At 42.0% G+C, this 22,987-nt stretch overlaps 1 protein-coding gene across 1 annotated transcript in view; it reads right to left on the reverse strand.

The window, feature by feature from the left end:
- Window positions 1-22,987, reverse strand: part of WDR27 (WD repeat domain 27) — a 100,227-nt gene that overhangs the window by 57,138 nt on the left and 20,102 nt on the right. The window contains exons 17-21 of the mRNA XM_058420052.1: window positions 20,913-21,034; window positions 20,090-20,223; window positions 9,332-9,429; window positions 8,905-9,026; window positions 4,876-4,973 (exon numbers count right to left, since the gene is read on the reverse strand). Coding sequence (XP_058276035.1) covers window positions 4,876-4,973; window positions 8,905-9,026; window positions 9,332-9,429; window positions 20,090-20,223; window positions 20,913-21,034 — 574 coding nt within the window. The remainder of the gene's footprint in view (window positions 1-4,875; window positions 4,974-8,904; window positions 9,027-9,331; window positions 9,430-20,089; window positions 20,224-20,912; window positions 21,035-22,987) is intronic.

Below are 22,987 nucleotides of genomic sequence, written 5' to 3' on the forward strand. Positions count from 1 at the left end.
TTCTAAGTTAATTTTCAATTTCAGCTGCTATTGTACATCTTGCTTCTTAGTCAATATCACATCAACTCCCCCAGCAAGATTCCCATACCCTACCTTTTCTGTGGCAAGTAAAGAAAATATGCTATTTTCATGGAATCACAAAGTGACAACGGGTTGAGGTTGTTAGGAAAATCTGGAGGTCGCCTTATCCAACCTCACTGCTCATATAGGGCCCGTGTGGCTTCACCAGTGCTAAACAGAGGGCAGATATCACCTCACACGGCCTGCTGGCAACACTCTTCCTGATACAGCCCGGGACATCATAAGCCTTCTTTGCCTCAAGGGCACATTTCTGGCTCATGTTCATCTTGGTACCCTTTTTGGCAAAGCTGCTTTCCCCCTAGTGGCACCCCTCAGCTATATTGGTGCCTGGGGGTTGTATTTGGTGCTAAAAAGACTTTGCACTTCCCCTTGGCTGCACCTCATAAGGTTTCTGTCAGCTCATTTCTACTGACTTCTACAGCCTGAAGCAAGAAGCAGAGAGTGCATGGGTGGGATTACAAGGCTGGCCCGGGCAATTAAGGCCCATTGGTGCAGTGAGGGTCCTCAACAGTGCAGCCTGAAACTTGAGTAAAGATGCATCTGAAAATCTGAGGTCAAGCCAGGTCACACAGTTACTGACACAAAGAGGATGAAGCTTTATTGCATTACGGCTCTAGCCATAATTTACTGATGAGCAAGGAAGGTTCACATAAGTGCCTAAAAGCTTTACAGGGGATCTGAAATATGCCTTGGGGAAGAAAATTTTACACTGCTTCACATTCTAAAACTTCTCTTGAGGAAATGGACTCCTTGGAATGAACCATGCAAAAGAAGCTGCAGAAAACTGGACATAAAATTCTTCTCGTTATCAGCCAGTCATGAAGATATCTGTGTTCAGGAACTTTGCTAGTGAATGTGAGCTGCTGCTACATTCTGTTTAGTCAATATTCTAAATGCATTTAACAAAGTGAAGAGTGCAAAACTATGAATTTATAGTTTCCTCCTAAGATAATGAATGAAAGAAATTTCCTTTCTTCTGGACATTTAAAGCACAGATTTATCTAATCTACAAGTGGGAGAAAGTGAGAAATTGAAAGGATCCAGACTGGTAAAGCAGAATTTAAAACTGTCATATGAAATTTAAGTGATATATGAACATATTAAAGCAGCTGGTATTTAGTCTAGTCTGATACTTCCTGTTGTTATGAGTTTAGATTATAGAATGGGAATAGAATGTTCATGAATTCCTAAGTTTCTACATTCTTTCTATGCATTGGTTTTATAGCGCTGGATGCCAAAGTACATCTCATTGCCCTATATGCTCATAGCCACTAAACACGGGTAGGACTGGAAGACAAGGAGGCTTAGTGTATTGGAATTTTCTGATATATCTGGCCTCTGTGGTATAAAGGACTCAGAAATTTGTGTCATTTCAAGCAAACTTTTCTGAGATATTAAATTTAATTAGTGGAGACAACAGGTACAGAAGAGTATTAATCAATGTTAGATTCCTGACTTCAGAAAGAGTAAAAATGTCTCCAAAATACATTCAATACAAACAGCAGCATGAGAAACAATGGTAAAGTTTCTTGTGTCTTACAGATGAATGAGTCTACAAGGTCTCATCACAAAGAACACTTCAGCTCCTTCAAAAATGTGAGAATGTATTAACTTTTTTTTTTTACCTCCTGATCATTAAATGTTTTTCTGAGACTTTTTTTGGGAATCCTGAACCTGGTGACTATAATGTTCTTCTCATTCAGATATCCACAGCATCTCAGTCTAAATCTTATGTTCAATGCTTTCCCCTTGGACACAAAAGAAATTAATTTTACTTGTTCTCCAAGTAGCCATTCTTTTATACAATATAGACTTAAATTGCTCTTCAAAATGTCTTGGAAGATGGTTGAAGTCATTATCTTGCTCTAAAGCATGTATTCATAAAGTCTCATTCATTATCCTAACCTGGAAGAAGAGTAGCCATAGTTTTCTTCTTCCAAGAAAAACTATTTTCCTTGATTCTTCATTCCTAAGTCTGTTTTGTAGATCATCTGGAGCTTTTCTTAGCTTTAGTTATAAATGAGGAGAATGAAGGAGAAGTATAAAAATATTCAAAATCTTCAGATGAAACTTTACAAATCCATGCATTTCAAAGCAAATGGAGCAGAAGTCTGAGTAAATTCAAAAGCCACTCGCAGTGTCCAAGATTCCCTCATTTATTGGCAAGATGACCCAGCTGTGTGAGGTTGGCTGACAACATCAGAAAGTTAAAATATCTTTTCTTGTACCACCTTCAGAGGAACCCATGAGACTTTCTGGCACTCTCTGAAGGAATATTGGAATGCCTCCAATCCATCAATAGTGAAAGAGACAGAAAAATTCACAGCTTTATCCAGAACAGATGATGAAAATTGAATCTGCAAAATAATTTCACCAAATCCAAGAACATAAGAAAAGTTAAATGAATTTTCACTAGGAAAAAAATTGCAGTTTGATAACACAGGTTGGATAGCAAAATTCTTGTGGAACTCACAGCAAAAATATCAATATATTCAAAACTTATAAACCTGTAGGCCAGGTAAACCTATTTAAAGATATAATCTATGCAGATAAAAAAGAGCCTGAGCATTCTGCTGTAATTCCTCAGTTAATTGTGAGAAAAGGAATGCATGTCATATGAAAAAGAACCATCATCAAAGAAACTGAACCAAAAAATCCCTAAGAGTCCAAGGAAATTGTGCAGTTATCCTGCAAATTATTTCCCATGCTTTCAGTAGCAACTTTGAAGAGCACTGTGCTGGAGGGATTTTTTTTTCCCCTTATTTAATAAAAATTTTGTACTTTACGGAATTTTTAAATAAAGTAACAATGGATACATTCTCAAGGGCAATAAACAGATTAAAGAAAAGCAATACAATTTTCACTGTGGACATCTAGGAAAAATATTTAGAACAAAATCAACAAACGATAAAGTGGAGATCTTGTAGTTAGTGTTACTATCCACAACACTGCAAGCAGTATAAATGAGAAGGCGGACTTACCTTTGCTATATTTCAAGAACACTGGACAAAGGTTTCATTAAACAAACCCTATTCTGGCAAACCCAAAGCAGAAACAAAGAAAGGTCATTCCAGAGGGAGTGGAAATAGTTGTTGATGCATGAACTTTACATATCAACAACTTTAAGAGATTAAAGGTACTGGCCCACCATAAGGTTGTTTAGGAACTAATCTCTCCTGTAAGTACTCAACAGTACAAGGGATGGACTGGATTTGATTGGACAAAACCTATGAACAAAAAAAAATAAGCAAAATTTTCAGTCTGTGTAACTATAGTAGACCTAACACTTCAGCAGAGACCTGTTCCAAGTTCAAACAGAGCTTTCCAAACTTAGACATTTTAAAGTTATTTATGTGAAAAACACCTGGTGAACACATAGGAAAAACTGATCAGTTTTACTCCTTTTGAGAACTCAGGAACAGATTTTAAAATATAGAAGACTTAGTTTCTGGACTGAGCAATGGCAGAAAATTTAATTTTAAAAAGTGTGGTTTTACTATATTTCCTTGAAAAATTCTAGCAAGGGAAAAACAACTACTTTTTTTTCTACTTCTTCACAAGAGTTAATACCACTCATCGCTGTGCACTGTGTAACAAACACACACATATACATGGTACCTCACAAGCACCCTTAAAATATCTGTCATTACGGACTTGAACTATTTTATTGAAGCTTGGCCAATAGAACACAGTGGACACTAAAATACACTGACCTAGCCAAATTAAATATACAGCAAGAACATACATAAATTAGTTCCTTCTTCTCAAGACATAGTCATTTAATTGATTGCCCAGATTTTACACTTAAACTATTTTACCATTCACTGACTTTACTTGTATTAGTATTTAGAAACAAAGAGACAGATAAGTGATCTGTGTAAAGCTTTCTACTCTTTCATTACTCTTCAGCAACGTGATTTGAGCAGCTTATTAGAAAAACATAAGAAGGTAACATATTCCAACCTCAGCAGTCTGGTTTCATTACTTTCTGGCATTGAGTGAAGGTAAGACACCAATGATTTTGGAAAGAACACATATGCCTCCTATAGATTTAATGTATGCTTACCACAGAAAGATGGAAATAAATGAAAGGCTCATTAAGCATTGCCCAAACAGAAAATTCAGTACTAGAAAAATTATATGACATCTTTCCATAGATAAGCTTACATACACAGAAAGCAAATAGGAAATTATTCCTTAAAGATTAAACATCCTGCTGCCCAAACCCCTTTTCTTTTAAACATAATTCTTTCAGCCTGCACAACAGCCCTTGTCCCAGGAATTACTTTTCCTGAGCAATGTTCCCTTCTTAATGTTCTATTCCTTTATTCAGAAGCTTTCCCAGACCAAAAGGTGTTTAGAAACAGTATTGCATTTAATTCTGAGTTTATGGTAATGTGCCATGCAGACTTACAGCACTGCATACATGGTTTATAAAAATATTGCTGCAATTGACTTATAATTTAAAAGGTAGATTATAGATTTTACTTCTTTTAGCAGTAATGACATGCTGTTTTGTAAATAACATTCAGTTTAGTGCACTATTATATATGTACAATTAGATCTACAAAGATGGGTAAACAGGTGATAAATCTTAAATATTTAATGACTTCCACATAACTAACTATAATTGAGGAAAGAGCACTCTGTTTGGTCTCTGAAAAATAGTAAACTTCAATTAGCCTGCAGTTCAGATTCCACATAAATTTGTATGGATATGTGAGAGCAAATATGACAATTCTGAACAAAGATAAAGCATGTTTTTTTATTCCAAGGTACCTAATTTATTCTTACCTCAGTGTTCTTAAATCCCACAGTTTGATGCCATCACCTACAGCTGTGGTCAGGAAAAGGTTGTAAGCCTCAGGTTGCTGAGTGCTGAAGGACGATCCCTGTAAAACAATAAATCAGTTTCAGGTAACTATTCTCATGGTATTAATTATCTATAAAATCATAGAATAACTTGAGGTATGGAAGAGATCCATAGGAATCATCAAGTCCAACTCCCTGCTCCTTGCAGGATTATGTCATATGATTAAGAGCATTGTCCAGATGCTCCTCAGGCTCTGACAAGTTTGGTGCTGGGACCACGTCCGTGGGGAATCTGGTCCAGTGGCCAACCACCCTTTCAGTGGAGAATTTAGTCCATCTAAGAAATAAACAGTAATTATTTGTTAGGTTATGTGAAAAAAAATCTTGTCTGCACCCACACAAAGGAGCAAAGAGGAAAGCGTGCGTGTGGAGGAAGTCCCATAACCCAATCAGAGAAATGGAGCATGGCCTCGACTCTTCTCAGTGCTGTCCCAGGACAGCCACGAGCCCTTTGGACCAGGGGCGACACCCGCTAGGATATATGGGGCATCTCAGAGACTTATGGGGTTTACTAAAATCAGGGTATGGGATCCAACATGTGAAGCAGAGGAGGATCTTTTTGTGATTGCACAAGTCATTATGTGATGTTCAGGAAAGAAAATAAGAGCAGTGAAAGGGAGGGAGCAAAGGTTAGTTCAACAATTAATTATGAGACATGGTTAGCCCTGGGCTAAGTGTCCAATTTCAATTGACTTCAGTAGCAATTGCATTCTTTCATCACAAGAGTAATTTTGGCTTCATACTTTTAAATAATTAAATCCAGTTTAAAACCTCTGATATTTTAACATCCACATTGGCCAATCCCAACCTTTTTTCTGGCTAAAAACTTCTCTCTCCAGAGAATCAAACTGAAACAGTTAAAACACTTTCCTTTCCTTACCATTCACTTTCTTGATTTGGCTGAATACATCACAGAAACCTCAAGGTAATTTCCTGCAATCAGTATTTGACTGCCAGGAATCTTCTATTCATTATGAAAGCTGGTGCATAGCTTGCTCTAAAAGATGAATTAAAATGTACTGTGCAACACATTTCCCAACAAAGTCTACACATTCTCACATTAGCTCTGTATAACTATAAAAAAAGAGTAATGCAAAAGACAAAGACAGCAGGAGTCCAAAGGACAGTATTCATTAAAAATGACAGAGTACCCTTTTTTGTGCTTTTGTAATATTTGCTTGCCATCCCTTGCTTCAGTCAGTACTGGTCACAGAGTCCAAAATAAAAAGTTCTACAGACATATACACATTTACTTAGTACATTATTCCTTTACTATAGAATACACAGAATACAGTAAAAAACTAAAGGTAAGAAATTAAATCCATTCGCTCCTTCTCCGCCCTGAAATTTTGTCAGCAATATACTTTATTAATACAGATACTTGTACCTTCAAACTACATTTTCTACTGAATATTGATATAGATGACAAGAAAATATAAACTAGTTGGGAGAATATGCAAGCGGAATTTTATTTATCACTTTGTGTTTTTATAGTCCATCAATTTATGATAATCTATTATTTATGAGACTTTGATGCAAAAAAAGTAGCATATTCCCACACACTCTAGAAACTATCCTTTCATTCTGATAGACAAATTCCTTTCTTCTGCACCATCAGCCTCCTCAACCACCACAGTAATTCCTTCTCACTTCTCTCTAGATTAACTACATTGCAACCTGCACCAAAAATTTGGCCTCAGGGAGGATACAGTTCTGTGGAATCCCTCTTTCCTTCAATAATTCTGTATGAGCACCATTTGTGTCATCCAAGAAGTGCAGCTGGCTTGTGATAAAGGCATTGATCAATAGACATATCAGAAAGCACTCCGTATCTTCTGGTGTTCCTATACTTTCCCAACATTGTAACTATGGTGAGGAAAATGTTAATTGACCAAAACTTCAGAGTTACGCATTACATTTTTCAGCGTTCACATCAAGTAGACATCCTAACTAATGGACCGATGAATTCTGAAACAAAAGGGTCTGAACAGAAAACTGAAATTTTTGCTGTTCCTCTGAAAATGAGTGTACTCTAAAACTGTGCTAGCAGAACATAATACCATCCAAGTATTTGTGGCTCACAAAGAAAAATTCCTGTTCAAAGAACATGTTTTGCCACATTACAAACATATTATTAACACTAAAGCTTTGAATCTTTGTGGTCTGATCTCAAATTGCCATTTATTTCAGTATCTCAGATGTTCCTAAACTCTAAGACAGGAAGATGATTTTGATATTTCAATCAATTCATTTTACTATGTCTCTCAAAATTTAGTACAAAAAGCAATGGACTGTTATAATAAGCTTAATCAACATGCTGCAGGTTGAGACGAATTTCACACACTGGCAATTTCAAACAATCTCTAGAACAGAGAACAAAATAACAATTTAAAATCAAAGTCATTACATGGCAAATTATGTATACACTTGCTTATAGCTGTTTCTGTCTAAAATCAAAAATAAGAGAACATCTTGCCTGATCATCTAGGTTTCTAGGATATCCTATATATTTTATATTTGCTGACAGTTTTCTCCCACATTTAATCAGAACATACTTTCCCTATTGTCTCCCAAGACCCTCAAAATAGATTTTTATTAATTTAAAGAGTAAATTTTATTATTATATCCAGGTGGAATCACAAAACAGTCTTGGAATATGGGAACTGATTTGTGTGAACTGAAACTAGAAAATGCACTTCAAGAATATCTGTATACTGCAATCACAAATGAGTATTTAGTCCACACAATGAGACTAGAAATAGTCCAAAGGAAAGCCTTCATAAATTCTGGGGTGTAGGCACTGGATCTTCAGCATGAACTGTTTCTCTCCACAAATTTGCTTCTATTGAATCATGTATCATCACTAGAGAACCTTAGATTCCAGTGTGTTTCATACTTCAAAAAGGATGTAGTTTGCACACAGCATTCTGCACATTTTTATAAGTCTATAAAATATTTTAGCATATCATCTTAAAGAAAATGCAGAGTTATATTTGCTCTAATAACTTTAAACTATCCAATGTAATAAAATAGCTGATGTGTAATTTTGCTATTGACTTGTCTAAAGTATTAGTTTTATATAACTGAAAAAAATCGAGAACCTTGATGTATAATTGTCCCCCAAAATGGTCAGTTTTCTTTGCTATACCACATATATCTAGGTTTTTTTGTCCCAAGTGAGTACTTACCCACAGCTTTAAAGCTTTTTCTTGATTAAATAACCTGAAAGAACTAAGCTGACCCAGCAAAAAGAAAACCAGAAGTTTAAGCCTATATATGTTACAAACAGTACTGAAATAGTTAGCACAATTTTAAATGTTTTACCAGATCACATCTAAAAGGAAAACCCACAAAGAGTTCTACAACAGTAATAACAAGGAACTGTTTTAAACCCACAGAAGCAAGGACTTTCCAGCTGGGAATGAAGCACAACATTCAACCAGACCTAACACAGCAGGCATTCCAGAACGTATGGTACCATAAAAACTACAAACATGCAAATCAGTCTTCAAGGAATAAAGAAGAGCAAGGATAAGGAGTTTTAAGTCATCTGTTCTATTGTAGTACTGAGAATTTTTTTTTTTTTTTGGTTGCTGTTTCTAAAGTTTCAGAATAAATCACAGTGTCAGATTGAGCTTCAGAAGAGAACGCTTACATAAGGAAAAGTTCCTGTTGAACTACAGTGTTACAGTCTAGCACAAGCAAGGAAAAAGATAATAAAATACAATAAGCACATCTCTAATAGCAAGATTATTCAGTCTCACTGCTCCCTCCTTTATACTAGAGAACAAATGAAATCTGTATGGACCTATCACACAGATGCATGTTCTTGCCCATCCTCCCCAACATATAAAAAACTTATCAGTTACTATCAGTTCTACTTTTAGCCTCTGATTTCTTCGTTAATGATGACATAGTGGTACTGCAAATACAATTAAAGGAAGTATATACCTTATTTTGGCAGATCTGATGGACTGATCTAACATGAGCTTCCTGTATCACTGCTGTGCTGCAGCCTGCATTGAGGTCAAAAACTTCCAATGCTCGGTTGCTGCCAGCTGTAAGTACAATATCTGTCCAGTTCTCTGTGTTAAAGTTAAACTTATCTAAAGGAACAAAAGCATATAAACAGATAAAAATACAGGTAAATAAATAAATATATATATAAACTCTGTTGTATTTATTGCTCTATGAGCAACACCAAAAATCTTACAGCACTAAAAATTTATCTCTAAGGATGAAGTTCATCACAAAAAATTACAAGTTTTTTACTTTAATAGAAAAGGTGTAGTTAATAATCAAATGCAACTTACTTTAGTTGATGTCCATGTCATTAAGTCCAAAGAACTACAAAGAAAATAAAAAATACAAAGGATACAAGAATAGAACTCATTTATTGCAGAAAGGCTGGTAATCTCCATTGTTGAAGTCATGGGAAATTTCTGTACCAATTTGCAAACACTCCTCTGTTTGTATCTGCAAAGAATATCAAATGACTGCTAGTGTTAATGAAATAAGTCATGATTTGTAGTCACCAGTAAACTCCCACTGGAACCACAAATCAAAATGTTTTCTTTCATTATTAAAAATTAAAGCTGTCGCGGTGCTGTTCCTCGCGCTGATGAGCGCGGCCACGGGCTAGCTCAGTCTCCTGCACCGCGGCAGCGTGTGAGGTCGGGGTGGCAAACCGGGTGAGCCACCTCCTCCCTGTGGGTCTTGGTTCCCCTCTCAGCGACGGCCAGCAGATGGCGTATGCAACCCACGGCAGCTAATCAAAAGGCGGACTCCTCTGGGCTCAGTTAAACAGGATTTTATTCAGGGGGAGAGGCGGCACGGGGCTCAGCACTCTCTGACCCACCGCCCAGAAGAGACCCCGGGGGCAGGCGTGCATGAGCTTTTAAAGTGGGGTGGAAACAGGGGTGGCGACAACTGGTCAGCCAGTCACAGGAATCGGGGGGGTTAACCGGGGGTGTGAACCATGGAACTGGGGACCAATCACAAAATGAGGGGAGGGGGTCTCCCGGGCCCCAGCCTATCACTTGGCACCCTTCCCGGAGGATTCTAGAAGCCAGGGAAGGGTCTCTGAGTGGCAGGCAGGCGACCACGAGGAGGGGGGGGCGGGGATTGACAGCGACAGGTGCAGGGAAGGGATGAATGACAGAAAACGTCGGGTTTTACAATAGACAAAACAACAGATGCAGAAGGGAAAACCAATGCAGAACACAGGGGTATATAGTGAACTAAACCATTATAAAAATAACTTAAAAATCTTACAAAAATAACTTCATAACTTAATAAAACAATTCTCACACCACCACATCTCCCCCTTTTTTGTTTTTTCAAGAGGAGTGGGACTGGAACGGAGGAGGGAGGTCAGTGATGCTGCGTTGGGTACCCCAGTCCATGCTCTTCTTCATCCAGATTTCGTTCTCCGTCTTCTGGGGTCCCCTCCAGCACCTCTTCCAACTCCAGTCCTTCCTCCTCATGGTCCTCTTCTGATGGCATGGTGACATGGTTAACTGTGGGGGAGTGTGAGGTGGCAGAAACCAAATTATACAACATCTTTTTTAGTACACCGAACGCAAGTACAATTAATAACAAAACAAACAAACAAAGCAACACAGTCTTTATGATGGAGGAAACCCAGCCGGAGATTCCCCAGTTGGTAAAGAGTCCGCTCAGCCAGTCGTCTGTTTCTCTTTTGATGTTGGTCACTTGTCGGATGGTGGTGTAGTTGTTCGGTTGGTGGACCAGCCATCCGACGACTGGGAGACTCAGGCTGAGCACTGCCAAAGCTCCGAGGGCTAGGTGGAACCTCCTCGGAGCGGGGAATCCGGCTCGGGTTGCTGTTATGAAAAACTGAAAGACACTAAACAAATATGTTACTTAAATTTGACAACAGCAGGGAAAGGGATGGCTCTGCCCGGAGCTGATGTTCAGCTCTCCTCGTTCAGTGTTTTCCTTTTTCGCCTCCACGCTGCCACGGTGACCTGCGGACTGTTGATTTTGCCAGATCCTGGGCTTTTGGGAACATAGGGCCTCACCCACTTAGCTGGAATCCATTTTGGTCCCGTGGGGGTGGACACGCAGGCGTACCCACGTCCCCACGTGACCAGATCGTGTGGCCCTTCTGTCCCTCCAGACCCAGGATCTCTGACCATGACCTGCGGTCGTTCTTTGACCCCAAACAGCGAGCTCGCGCCGAAGTGTCGGACAATGGGCGGATTGAGACCTTCGTAAGAACAATTCAGGAAGTTAATGGTAAACAAAGCTCTGGCCAGCCTGACTGATGGTGACTCTGTCTTGAGGACCCTCTGCTGCTGATGTAGTACACGCTTGATGGTCCCATGGGTCCTCTCAACCATGGCTTGGCCTGTGGGGGAGTGGGGGATGCCGGTCTTGTGCTCCACCCCCCATTGCTGCAGGAAGCTACGAAGCTCCCTGGATTTATACGCCGGGCCGTTATCGGTTTTCAGTTCCCTCGGAATGCCCATGAAGGAGAAGGCGTGGATGAGGTGTTTTATGGCATCCCCGGCCTTCTCCCCTGTGTGGGCAGAGGCGAACACGGCTCCAGAAAAGGTATCCACGGATACATGAACATACTTTTGTCGTCCAAATTGTGGGAAGTGTGTGACATCTGTTTGCCACACCTCACAGCTCCTCAGCCCTCGGGGATTAACCCCTGCATGTAAAGTTGGAACAGCCTGCTGGGAGCACGATGGACACGCGGCCACGATCGCTCTGGCCTGTTCCCGCGTAAGGTGGAAACGGCGAACAAGGCCAGGCGCGTTTTGGTGGAAGAGCTGGTGGCTGAGTTTCGCCTGCATAAAGATGTTTGGCAGGGGGGCCATCTCAGCGGGGGCAGCAAGGGCATCAGCCTTCCTGTTCCCCTCTGCGATGAACCCTGGCAAATCGGTGTGTGACCTCGTATGCATCACAAAATAGGGTTGCTCTCGGTGGGAGACCAATCTAACTAATTTCGAGAGCAAGTCATAAAGTGCTATGTTGGACACCTCCTGTAAAATCGCCTGTTCTGCTCTGGATACCACCCCCGCCACATAGGTGGAGTCTGTGACCAGATTAAAGGGTTCAGGAAACCGCTCAAATGCCCTAACGACAGCGGCCAACTCAGCGACTTGAGGTGATCCTTCCACCTCGGCAATATCAGCCTCCCACTGCTGAGTTTGAGGGTCCTTCCAAGTCAGAACTGACTTGTGGGACCTTCCGGACGCATCTGTAAAAACGGTTAGAGCCTTGAGGGGCCTCCTACTGCGAACCTCTTTGAGTGATAATATAAATTTAGTTTCCGAATTAAAAATTTTGTGGGCAGGCCGATGAATAGAAATTTGCCCAGTGAAGGAGTCCAGAGCAAATTGGAGTGCTTCATTCTCCTGAAGCAAATGCTCCAACATAGCTTTTGAAATTTGGCCCGATCTCAAGCCAATTGGGATGTGAATACATTCGAAGTCACAGCCGGCCAATTCTCTGATCCGGAACCTTGCCTTCCGGATCAGCTCAGCAACCAACTCCTGTGGCCGGGTCATCCTCTTGGACCGATGATGACTCAGGAAGACCCACTCTATGATCAAGAGTGGATCATTCCCTTCACGGTCCTTCTTCGGGATGCTCTTCCATTGGAAGATCATCCCATGGAGGTGTGGCAACTTTCCCATTATTATGAATTTGAAAGGAAGCTCTGGGTCAATTCTGTGAGCTTGTCTTTTGGACATAGCGTCCTGCACCTTTTCCAAAGCCTTTTCTGCCTCAGGGGTAAGCGCCCTAGGAGAACTCAGCTCCTCTCCCCCTTTCAATAAATTAAAAAGGGGGGCTAGGTCGTTGGTGGTGAGACCTAGCCAGGGCCTTACCCAATTCAAACTCCCACACAGCTGGTGGACATCTGCAAGGGAACTTACTTTTGTTCGAATTGCCAATTTTTGGGGAACAATGGTCCGCCTTCCGATTTCGAGCCCGAGGTACTTCCAGGGCGGCATCCGCTGAACCTTTTCTTCCTGTAGCTCAAACCCTGCAGCAACCAGTGCATCGACTGTCAGACCAAGCACATGGGAAAGCATGTCATCATTCGGGGCGCACACCAGGACATCATCCATGTAGTGGTAGATGATGGCCTGTCCCGCGGCTGCGCGGACAGGGGACAGCAAGGAGGCCACATACCACTGGCAGATAACAGGTGAGTTCTTCATCCCTTGCGGGAGAACTCGCCAGTGATAGCGTCTCCTCGGGGCTTCCCGGTTGATGGTGGGAACCGAGAAAGCAAAACGTGGGGCATCGTCAGGGTGCAGAGGAATTTGAAAGAAGCAATCTTTTATATCTATTACAGCCAATTGCCAATTTTGGGGGAGCATAGTCGGGGAAGGCATTCCAGGTTGGAGAGACCCCATGTCCTCGATGACATTATTAATTTGGCGGAGGTCCTGAAGGAGCCGCCACTTGTCCTTCCCCGGCTTTTGAATCACAAAAACTGGGGAATTCCAAGGGCTGTCGGTTTCTACAATGTGGCCCTTGGCCAATTGCTCCTTCACGAGCTCCTCGAGCGCTTTTAATTTCGTTTTTGAAAGCGGCCACTGCTCCACCCAAACTGGTTCGTTTGTCAGCCAATTAAGTTTCTTGGTGGGACGCTCGTCAATGGACGCTGCGGAAATTTCCACTGAGGGGTCGGGTATGTCAATTTTGACCCCCCATTGTGACATGAGATCTCTGCCAAGCAGAGGCTCCTTATAATCTAAAACAAAAGGACGGATGTTAGCCAATTGTCCTTTTGGCCCCTTAATTTGCACTATGCTCCTGGATTGTCTCGCCAATTGCAACCCTCCGACACCTTGAACGTGTCCAGCCACGTCCTGCAGAGCCCAATGTGACGGCCAATCCTGGGCTGGCACAACAGTCACATCTGCCCCCGTGTCTAAAAGACCAGTGATGTTAATAGTTTCCCCGCCCACCCTGAACTCACAGTCTACCCGGGGCCTTTCTTCAGTGATGGCTTGCACAGGGCAAGCCACTGGGGTGTTGTTCGGTCCCCGGGTAGGGATGATTTGTGCGATCACCTGTCCCTTAGGAATAAATGTGGGTGGATGGGTGCAGCGCAGCCAGAGGACGAGATCTCTGGGGTTGTTGACGAGAACCCCTGGAAGAATCTCGACCTCTTGCGGGGTGTACTTACAGTCCCCGATGATGACAAGCTCCTTTCCTTGGACTGGCCAGGCTCCTTGTTCTTTGGTGTTTATGGAAAGAAAGGTCCAATCCGCCGTCCTCAGATAGAGCCCTTCGGTGAGCCGCAGCCGATAAGGTTCATGCCTTGATGATGTTACTAAAATTGGCTTTGAAAGGTCATGGTCAGTACTGTATGTCAAATTCGGTGTGTCACGTCCGGTATTATTGCCTGTCTCAGTGAAAGGCAGCGTATCATTGGCGCTAGATGTTTCTTCCCCCTCCCCCGCTGCTTGGTCCGCCCTATTTCTATCTTCGCGCCGGGCGGACCTGCGCTCCCCCCTTAGTTTAACTGTCGGGAGCTATCTCCCGACCCTCCCCTGTTCCCACTCCCCCCGCCTTCCCCCCTTTTCTTTTTCAAAGCTTCCACGGCATCCCGCAGTGGGCAGGTGTTCGCCCAGTGCCCGGGCTCCCGGCAGATTAGACACCGGTTCTTCTGGGGCACATACGGTCCGCGTGTCGGTCCTTGGGTGCCAGACACTGCTGAAACTCTTGGTGTTATTGATTTCCCTTCCCGGTCGTTTCCCTGCATGTAGGGGACCTTTAGCTGACACACCCTGAGCATATCTGGAAGGGTCGGAGGGGGGTCCAGAGGGAGACTCAAAATTGCACTCCGGCACATATTATTTGCATTTGCAAACACCATCTCCCTCAAGATCCCATCCCTTACCGCCACTTCCGTTACTTGCACCTCGATTGCTCGGGTGAGCCGCTCGACGAACTTAGTGAAACTTTCCTTGGCCCCCTGCATGATCTTGTAATAGGGTACGACCGGGCCGTCTGGCACCATTCCAAAAAATGCGGAGACCGCATGCTCCCTGGCAATCTGGAGGGCTTTGATGGGGATATCTGAGGTTTGGTCCGATGGGTCGGCCCATCTCCCCTCACCCATAAGGTGTTCTAAAGTGAGGGGGTTCCCGTTGTCGTCCACCGCAGTCTCCGGGTCTCGGAGGAGACTGGGCAAGGCCTCCCTGAGTTGCTGCCTCCATGCTGCCACCCACAGTTTGAACTCTGTTGAGTCAAGCAGGCAGGAGAACAGCTGCTTCAGGTCCGCAGGAATAACGACAGTAGCATCGAGATCTGAACGGAGCAAACCCCTGAAATAGGGGCTGTCCCGCCCATAATCTCGATGGGCCTTGCACAGATCCCGGATGGTGGACTGGGGGAACGGGTGATGGATCGCTCGGACCCGCTGCCCTCCTCGGGAGCCCTTATAAACGACTGGGGATACCGAAGGAACAGGGGAAGGCTCATGCATCCCTGCAGGCTCAGGCCCTGGCCCCGCCCCCTCCGGGCCCAGACCGTGGGAACCGGAAGGGGGAGCGTGGGAACCAGCAGGGGGAGCGTGGGAACCGGAAGCCCAGGAGGCAGGTCTTCCGGCAGGGGGCGTGGTTTGGGAACCCGATGATGTCATGTGGGCGTTCCCGTGGGAGGAGTAGCTGGGAGGAGCTGTGGGAGTGGTCTTGGAAGAGGGAGGAAGCATGGGTGGAGTCTTTTGGGGGATAGGAGGGGCTGAGGAGAGGAAGGGGTTGGAAGAGTTTGGGGCGGGAAGAAAATGATTTAGAGAAGAGGAAGAGGGGGATGGGGAGAACCGTGCCATGCGGTCTCCTCCATCTTGGGGATAAGGGGTAGGGGAGCCATTTTGTGGTTGGGGAGTCTCAGCTAGACTAAATCTAACACGAGGTTTATTAACTGGGTAAGATGGGGAAGGGTGGAATTCTTGAGCATCCCGGCCAGGGCTGCCCAAGAAACCCCGAGCAGTCTGGCTAGGACTGCCCGGGCGGGGGGGTCGAGAATTCCTGGGGGAGCCTGAGCCAGCAGGTTGGGGTCCTGCTGCTCCCTTCAGAATTCCCTTCTGGGGACAAGGGGAAGGGGAACGGGGACAGGGAGAACAGGGGGAGGTTTGCCTAAAACTGGGCTTTTTCTGCACTCCCTTGTTGGTAGTTGAAGCAGCTGCTGAGAGCTGCACAGCCAGATTAAAGAATTTTGTGGCTTGCTTGTCCCCTTGGAGCACCAGATCATGGATTTTGTTTTGTACAACCGTCCAAAACTTGGGGCTGTACACCTGCTCTGGGGACACACGAGGAAAGTGCAGGAAAAGCCACCTCACAAACCCCTTGAGCTCGCCCCTCGAAACCTTTAACTGGGAGAGCTCCACAACCGACTTAAAACTATAATACACACCTTTTTGGGCAGCGGAGAGTTTTGCGCCCATCTCTCCGAAACCGAAACCAAAATCAGGGGCTCGGGGACACCTAACAAATCCCCCTTGCCTGCTGCCCACCCGATGACACCCAGACAAAAGCAAACTTAACAGAAAACGAACGCGGAGGTCACTCCCCTAAAACCGGGCAAAACCTGAAACCCAAACCCGGGGGGTCCGCACCGAAAAATAAAATCGCAGTGTCTAAAACCCCTGTGGACACTTCCACCCAAAAGACAACTGCCCGAAACTTAAAGTTTACAAAACGAAAAAGAACAAAAGAGCACCCCGAGGAGAGTAATCCGCAGGGGGATGAGGCTAACCACCACCCCCCCGAGCTGCGCAGCCTGGGATCCCCCCCACTCCTGGAGGATCCCTCCCGAAATTAGGGTCTCCACACCGGGAGCACCCTCCGAAAGTAAGCCCCCTCACGAAGAAGGCTTACCCCCTCCTGGGATGCGATAAAGCCTGGGGTCTCGAGATTAGCTGCCTGAAGAGGACCTGCTGGGCGCTTCAGGCTGTCCTCTTCGTCCCTTGGGAGCGTGATCTACGAAGCCGCTCGACCAAGGGTAGCGGGGCGTCCAAGGACTTTTCTTCAGGCTCTTGCAGCCTCAGTCCGTGCCGCGGGGTCCGCCTCGTGTCCTGAGGGTGGGGGCCCCACGTTGGGCGCCAACCGCTGTCGCGGTGCTGTTCCTCGCGCTGATGAGCGCGGCCACGGGCTAGCTCAGTCTCCTGCACCGCGGCAGCGTGTGAGGTCGGGGTGGCAAACCGGGTGAGCCACCTCCTCCCTGTGGGTCTTGGTTCCCCTCTCAGCGACGGCCAGCAGATGGCGTATGCAACCCACGGCAGCTAATCAAAAGGCGGACTCCTCTGGGCTCAGTTAAACAGGATTTTATTCAGGGGGAGAGGCGGCACGGGGCTCAGCACTCTCTGACCCACCGCCCAGAAGAGACCCCGGGGGCAGGCGTGCATGAGCTTTTAAAGTGGGGTGGAAACAGGGGTGGCGACAACTGGTCAGCCAGTCACAGGAATCGGGGGGGTTAACCGGGGGTGTGAACCATGGAACTGGGGACCAATCACAAAATGAGGGGAGGGGGTCTCCCGGGCCCCAGCCTATCACTTGGCACCCTTCCCGGAGGATTCTAGAAGCCAGGGAAGGGTCTCTGAGTGGCAGGCAGGCGACCACGAGGAGGGGGGGGGGCGGGGATTGACAGCGACAGGTGCAGGGAAGGGATGAATGACAGAAAACGTCGGGTTTTACAATAGACAAAACAACAGATGCAGAAGGGAAAACCAATGCAGAACACAGGGGTATATAGTGAACTAAACCATTATAAAAATAACTTAAAAATCTTACAAAAATAACTTCATAACTTAATAAAACAATTCTCACACCACCACATAAAGCGACAGATCTTTTGCCTTATTGTTGAACTCTATTAAAAAGCTTGGTAACCGAACTCATTTGGATCAAAAAATCCATGACATTCATATACAGATGATTGATATTCCACCAACACAAAACATTAAAATAATTCTGTATGCATACTGAAAATGCTGAAGAGAAAAAAATCTGTAAAGTACCTATGTTCAGAAAGCAGATATGCCACTAGTTTCAGTGTAGCATTTAATGTGCTGATGATAGGGCAATCAGGAAGAAAATGAGGAGAAAAGAGTGAGGAAAGAATGAAAACAGTGAGGAAAGAATAATTTCCACTTAGACAGGAGAGGAAGAAGGGGCTGATCACACATTACCAAAGAAATTTTGCTTCCCAACACACAAAAAACTCTTTAAGGTCCTGTGGGTTACCTGCCAGCTCCATGCAGAGGTGGCAAACATGCCAAAACCTCTAAAATGGTCTCAGACTATTTTATACTACACAACACAAAACTGTGTTGTTATTCAATATAATTAGAACTTTCTGTTTACTGAAATATATCCATATAGGCAGCATGGATCTATTCTTCCACTAAACAGAACTCCATAGATATGGATATGTGGGGCAAGAAGATTGTGATAAGGAATACAGAGTTAATAACAACCGCACTGGGTCTGGTTGGGGTGGAGTTAATTTTCTTCATAGTGGCTTGTATGGTGCTGTGTTTTGAGATCAAAACAGCATTGATAACATACCAGGGGTTTAGCCATTGCTGGACACTGTCTGCACGGTGTTAAAATAATTCCTGTGTAACAGTTAATATTATACTTGCATTTTAGCACGTCTGTCTAATGAAAGTGCAGAAATCCATGCGTGACATGCTGTAGGAATCATTACTGTTTCTTTCCAACAATACTAAAAATTTGCAAAACTGAGATCATTTGACAAAAGCAATATGGTTGTCAGCCAGATCTGTTCAAAAGAAAAATGCTTAATGACTTGGTTTTTGCCTTTCGTTGTTATTATCTGACAATGGTCTGCTGATGTTTTCAGATGGACATCAGAACTACTTTAGCAGTGATGGTGAAGCAAAAGGTAACATACAGTGTTTTGCAATTTAATCCAAGAATCTTTTGTAGTTTCCACAAGTACTTTATTCAAATAAACTGAAAGATAAACTACACTAGACTTCATGAGCAAATGATTTATCTCTATTTTCGGGTGAACCTACCAAAGCTAAATTTAAGTAAGCTGACTGATATAGGTACAATCTGTTGAAGGCAGTATGAAGTTTCCTTTGGTCCAATCTGCCCTGCTGAAAAGGATGATTAAAACAATTAAAATGTTCCCAAATTCAAGAACAATTGTTTGAATTGTTTGAAGTATCTTGCTTCTACACTGCTGACTGCTACACAGATAAATACCTCACATGGCATGGCCCAGGTGGAATTTCACATAGAAAGCAAATCAACAAACAGTAAACTGAGATTTATCAAATACAAGTTATGAGAAAACTGAACCAAAGTAACAGAGGGAGGAAAAGAGAAGAGTACCCATTATTAACTAAAAAAACAAACAAACAAACAAACAAACAAACAAAAAACCACAACCACAAAGAGGAATTTTAGTACACTTAAGAATATTTTTTTTAACCATGTATTTGCTACATGTCTTATACATGTTTAATTCAAAGTGCAACTCATTTAAAATTCAGGCAGGTATTGTGGACACACTGAGATGGACACTGTACACTTGTTCTTGTCTCTTAGAAATTGAAGTTTATGTAGTAATTTGGGTTACCTTTTATTGGTTTATTAATGCCTCCATAAACTAAGGGTTAATGAGTAAAACAACCTAGATTAACAGATTATGGAAGAAAACTATTACATAATTCTGTCTGACCATTTAACATTTCAGTGAAGTTCCACACACCAGGTTCATGCCTTAATCCAGGAAAGCACTCCTATTCCTAAACATATTTAAGCTTGTGCTTAGTATGTTTTTTCTGTGCAGCAGCAAAGTTACCAAGGAAATAGAGAAAGAAAATAGACTAGTTTTTCCCATCTAAGGATGCAGCTCGATAGTGTCTAATATCACCAACAGACAGGACATACCATTCACAATATCAACTAAGACCTCAGTGTTGCAGCCCTAATTATTTTTGTTCTTCCATTAAAAACAAAAATATTTTGAAAGTAGCTTTTACCATTTGTTCAGCTTTTTATCTTCTGTAATATTTTTGCCCCCTCAGCTCACCTCACCACACACAAAATCCCAGATCAAACTGTACAAGTACTTTCACTGGTCTGCTAATGAGAAATGAACTCACCGTTTTAGGTCATCCTTGGTTGTGTCCAGATGGAAACTTAAGAGATGAAATTCAGCTCCACAACACAGCAATATAAATGTATCTATAAAATAAAACTGTGCAAAGCGTACAGTCTTATGGAACTTCTCTTTACCCTGAAACATAAAGGCATTTGTTAAGAATGGATTCAAACATAAATATTTTTTGTCTGAGATTCCCAGTGTTAAGGCAAAGCCTCCCTGTCATCCTGATCATAGGCCAGGAGGTTAAACTACTACATAGTGGCCCTTATTTTTGACATCTATTACTCTTAAAAAAAGAAAAAAAATTCAAATATTTCACTCTGCTTAAATTAGCTGGCAGTATATGTGTAGTCAATTGAATCTAATATAATCTAGCTTCATACTATGATTTTTTTTTGAATTTGGGATTAGACTAAAGTCATGTAGAGCTGAGCCAATGAAAATACAACATACAGACCAGACAATAAAACCAAAATTTCCAGACGTGCCCACTAGGGTTTTTTGTTGTTGTTGTTGGGGTGGGTTTTTTTTTTTTTTTTTTTTTTTTTTTTTTTTTTTTTTTTTTTTTTTTGGGGGGGGGGTGGGGTTTGTTTGTGTTTTTTTAATAAGGTTGGTTTTTTTCTTTTCCTAAATTATCACAAGAAAAAGCTAATTTGGAGTCAATGGAGATCACTCAGATCATTATATCAGTGGGAGTCACAGTAGCTCTAGAAATTTGGTTCTTTTTACAAAGCTTTTAAAACAGAATTAGATGTGCAAAATAGTACTCTCTGTACTATTGGAGTACTACTCTGTCCAAACTAAAGGGAGTTACCAATTACCAGAATTAGGGCAGGTTCCTTGCTGCAGAGTGACCAGACCCTTAAAGTTCTGTCTTCTGATGCAGAAACCAACCATTTCCTGTTATGACTCCAGCCAACAGAGTTAACTGCACCATCATGACCTAATTAAAAAAAAAATGGAAATACCATAAAGCTCATTTCTTGCATTAATAAATGTCTATGGAGTTACTTGTATTGTTTTAACATAGTTATGCACAACATTAAAATACATTCTAAGTACAGGTTTCAAATGGTTGAATTAAAACTGGTAACAGTAAAGCAGCTATTGAAATTTTCTTGCAGCAAAAACCACAGGAGAATGTCTCTCATTAATAAACATAATTCCAACTCTATTTTTTCAAAGTTATTGGAAGAGCACTTTCAAGAAATATCCATGAAATTAAATTTAATCAGAGATTTATTATTGAAAAAAAGAATTTGTCCATGAAATTAAATTTAATCAAAGATTCATTATTGAAAAAAGAATCTGAGTATTTTATTATAATGAAATTTTGTATTAAACACAGTCTGGAAACCCCTTAAGACATCAAAAATAGTTAAAATACTTTGTTTTATTTATTAACCTTTTATTACTGAGCTAACTATCTTTGTCAAAATAAAATGAGCATGCCACTTCAATGGCTTGTTAAAAACAAGATTGTAAATTTACAAAGAAATCACTTTAAAACCCAAAAACAATATTCAAAAGCTAAAATTAGTAATTTTATCTAACATTATGTTGAAGCTGATAAAAAGATCAAAAAGAATATGCCAATCACATTTTACAGACTTCGATGCATGTTATTGCAATTTGTCAAATGAAGTCTGATGAATTTCATCTAGCCTTAAAACATTCAAAGTTCTTATGCTGCCCTCTTGTGCACATTTTATCTTTAGTCAACAGAAGTTTTATATTAAAAAATAGTTTGCTTTAAATTACGGGAAGGCTATTAAATATATTGCAGTAATTGAGATATTTCATTTTGTAGACATATGTCTACAAAAAGTCTTATAAATGAGATATTTTATTTCCCAGTTACCAAACAACTGCAGAATTTTTGCAGAAAGCTACACAGGTACTGCACAAATATACATGTAAGTATTAGTCTTATTTTGTTCACACAAAGCTTTATTTAAAGGCTTTGATTTTCTAATATTATTTGGAAGCCTTGAATAATCTGCATTAAAGAAAGAAAAACAAACAAACAAACAAACAACAACAACAACAAAAAACAATAAAGCAAACAAAGAGAGGGAAAAAAAAAAAAAAAAAAAAAAGGAGAAAAAGAAAATCACAACAGAATATACAAAACAGTTTTCCAAAGTAGTAAGGAACCTGAGAAACTTAAGGAAAATCTGAGGTTTGGAAAATTGGAAGAGCCATGTAAAAAGCTTAAGAATCTCTGCTCTCCGGGCCCCTCAGTCCCAAAGCACAGTGAAGGAGATGCCAGCTGGCTTGAAAGAGCCCAGTAAAATTCAAAACGCATTACTCAGGGTTCCCCAGTCCTGGAGTGCATTGAGCAGAGCAGCAGTTGGTTTGGTAAAAAGACTTCTTCGGAAAGGCCATGCTGTCTGTAACTCTTTACAGCTGTTGAACATTACCTGCCCTTCACTACAGGACACAGACACCTGAAGAGTCACCACTGAAGAAGAATGCAGAACTACTTAAAACTGTAACTGAACCCTTCAGGGAACAAGACTGAATAAATTAAGCTAACAGCAAAACTGTTGTACCATTCCTCTGATGTTGCCTTATAAAGCCATGACCTTTGACAAGCACCAATATTCAGATGTTAATGCTGCCTTGAAACTGAATTTTTTAGCAGAATAGATACAATTTCCATTTCTTGAAATAAAAAGAAAATTTTACATTGCCATTGATTGCAGCTCTAAGTAAGAATAATGCATTATGTTTTTTTCATGAAAACACATATATTCTGACACTTCTAAAACAAGTGCATCAAAAGGAGAAAGTAAACAGGTGACTGCATGGTAATCTGAATAGCAGAGAAAAACAATGTGAATGAAAAAAAGCAGGCAATTAGTGGTTTGTGGTTCCTAATCCCATGCATTAC

Source organism: Hirundo rustica, chromosome 3 (genome assembly GCF_015227805.2).
Source record: "Hirundo rustica isolate bHirRus1 chromosome 3, bHirRus1.pri.v3, whole genome shotgun sequence".
Lineage (NCBI taxonomy): Eukaryota > Metazoa > Chordata > Aves > Passeriformes > Hirundinidae > Hirundo > Hirundo rustica.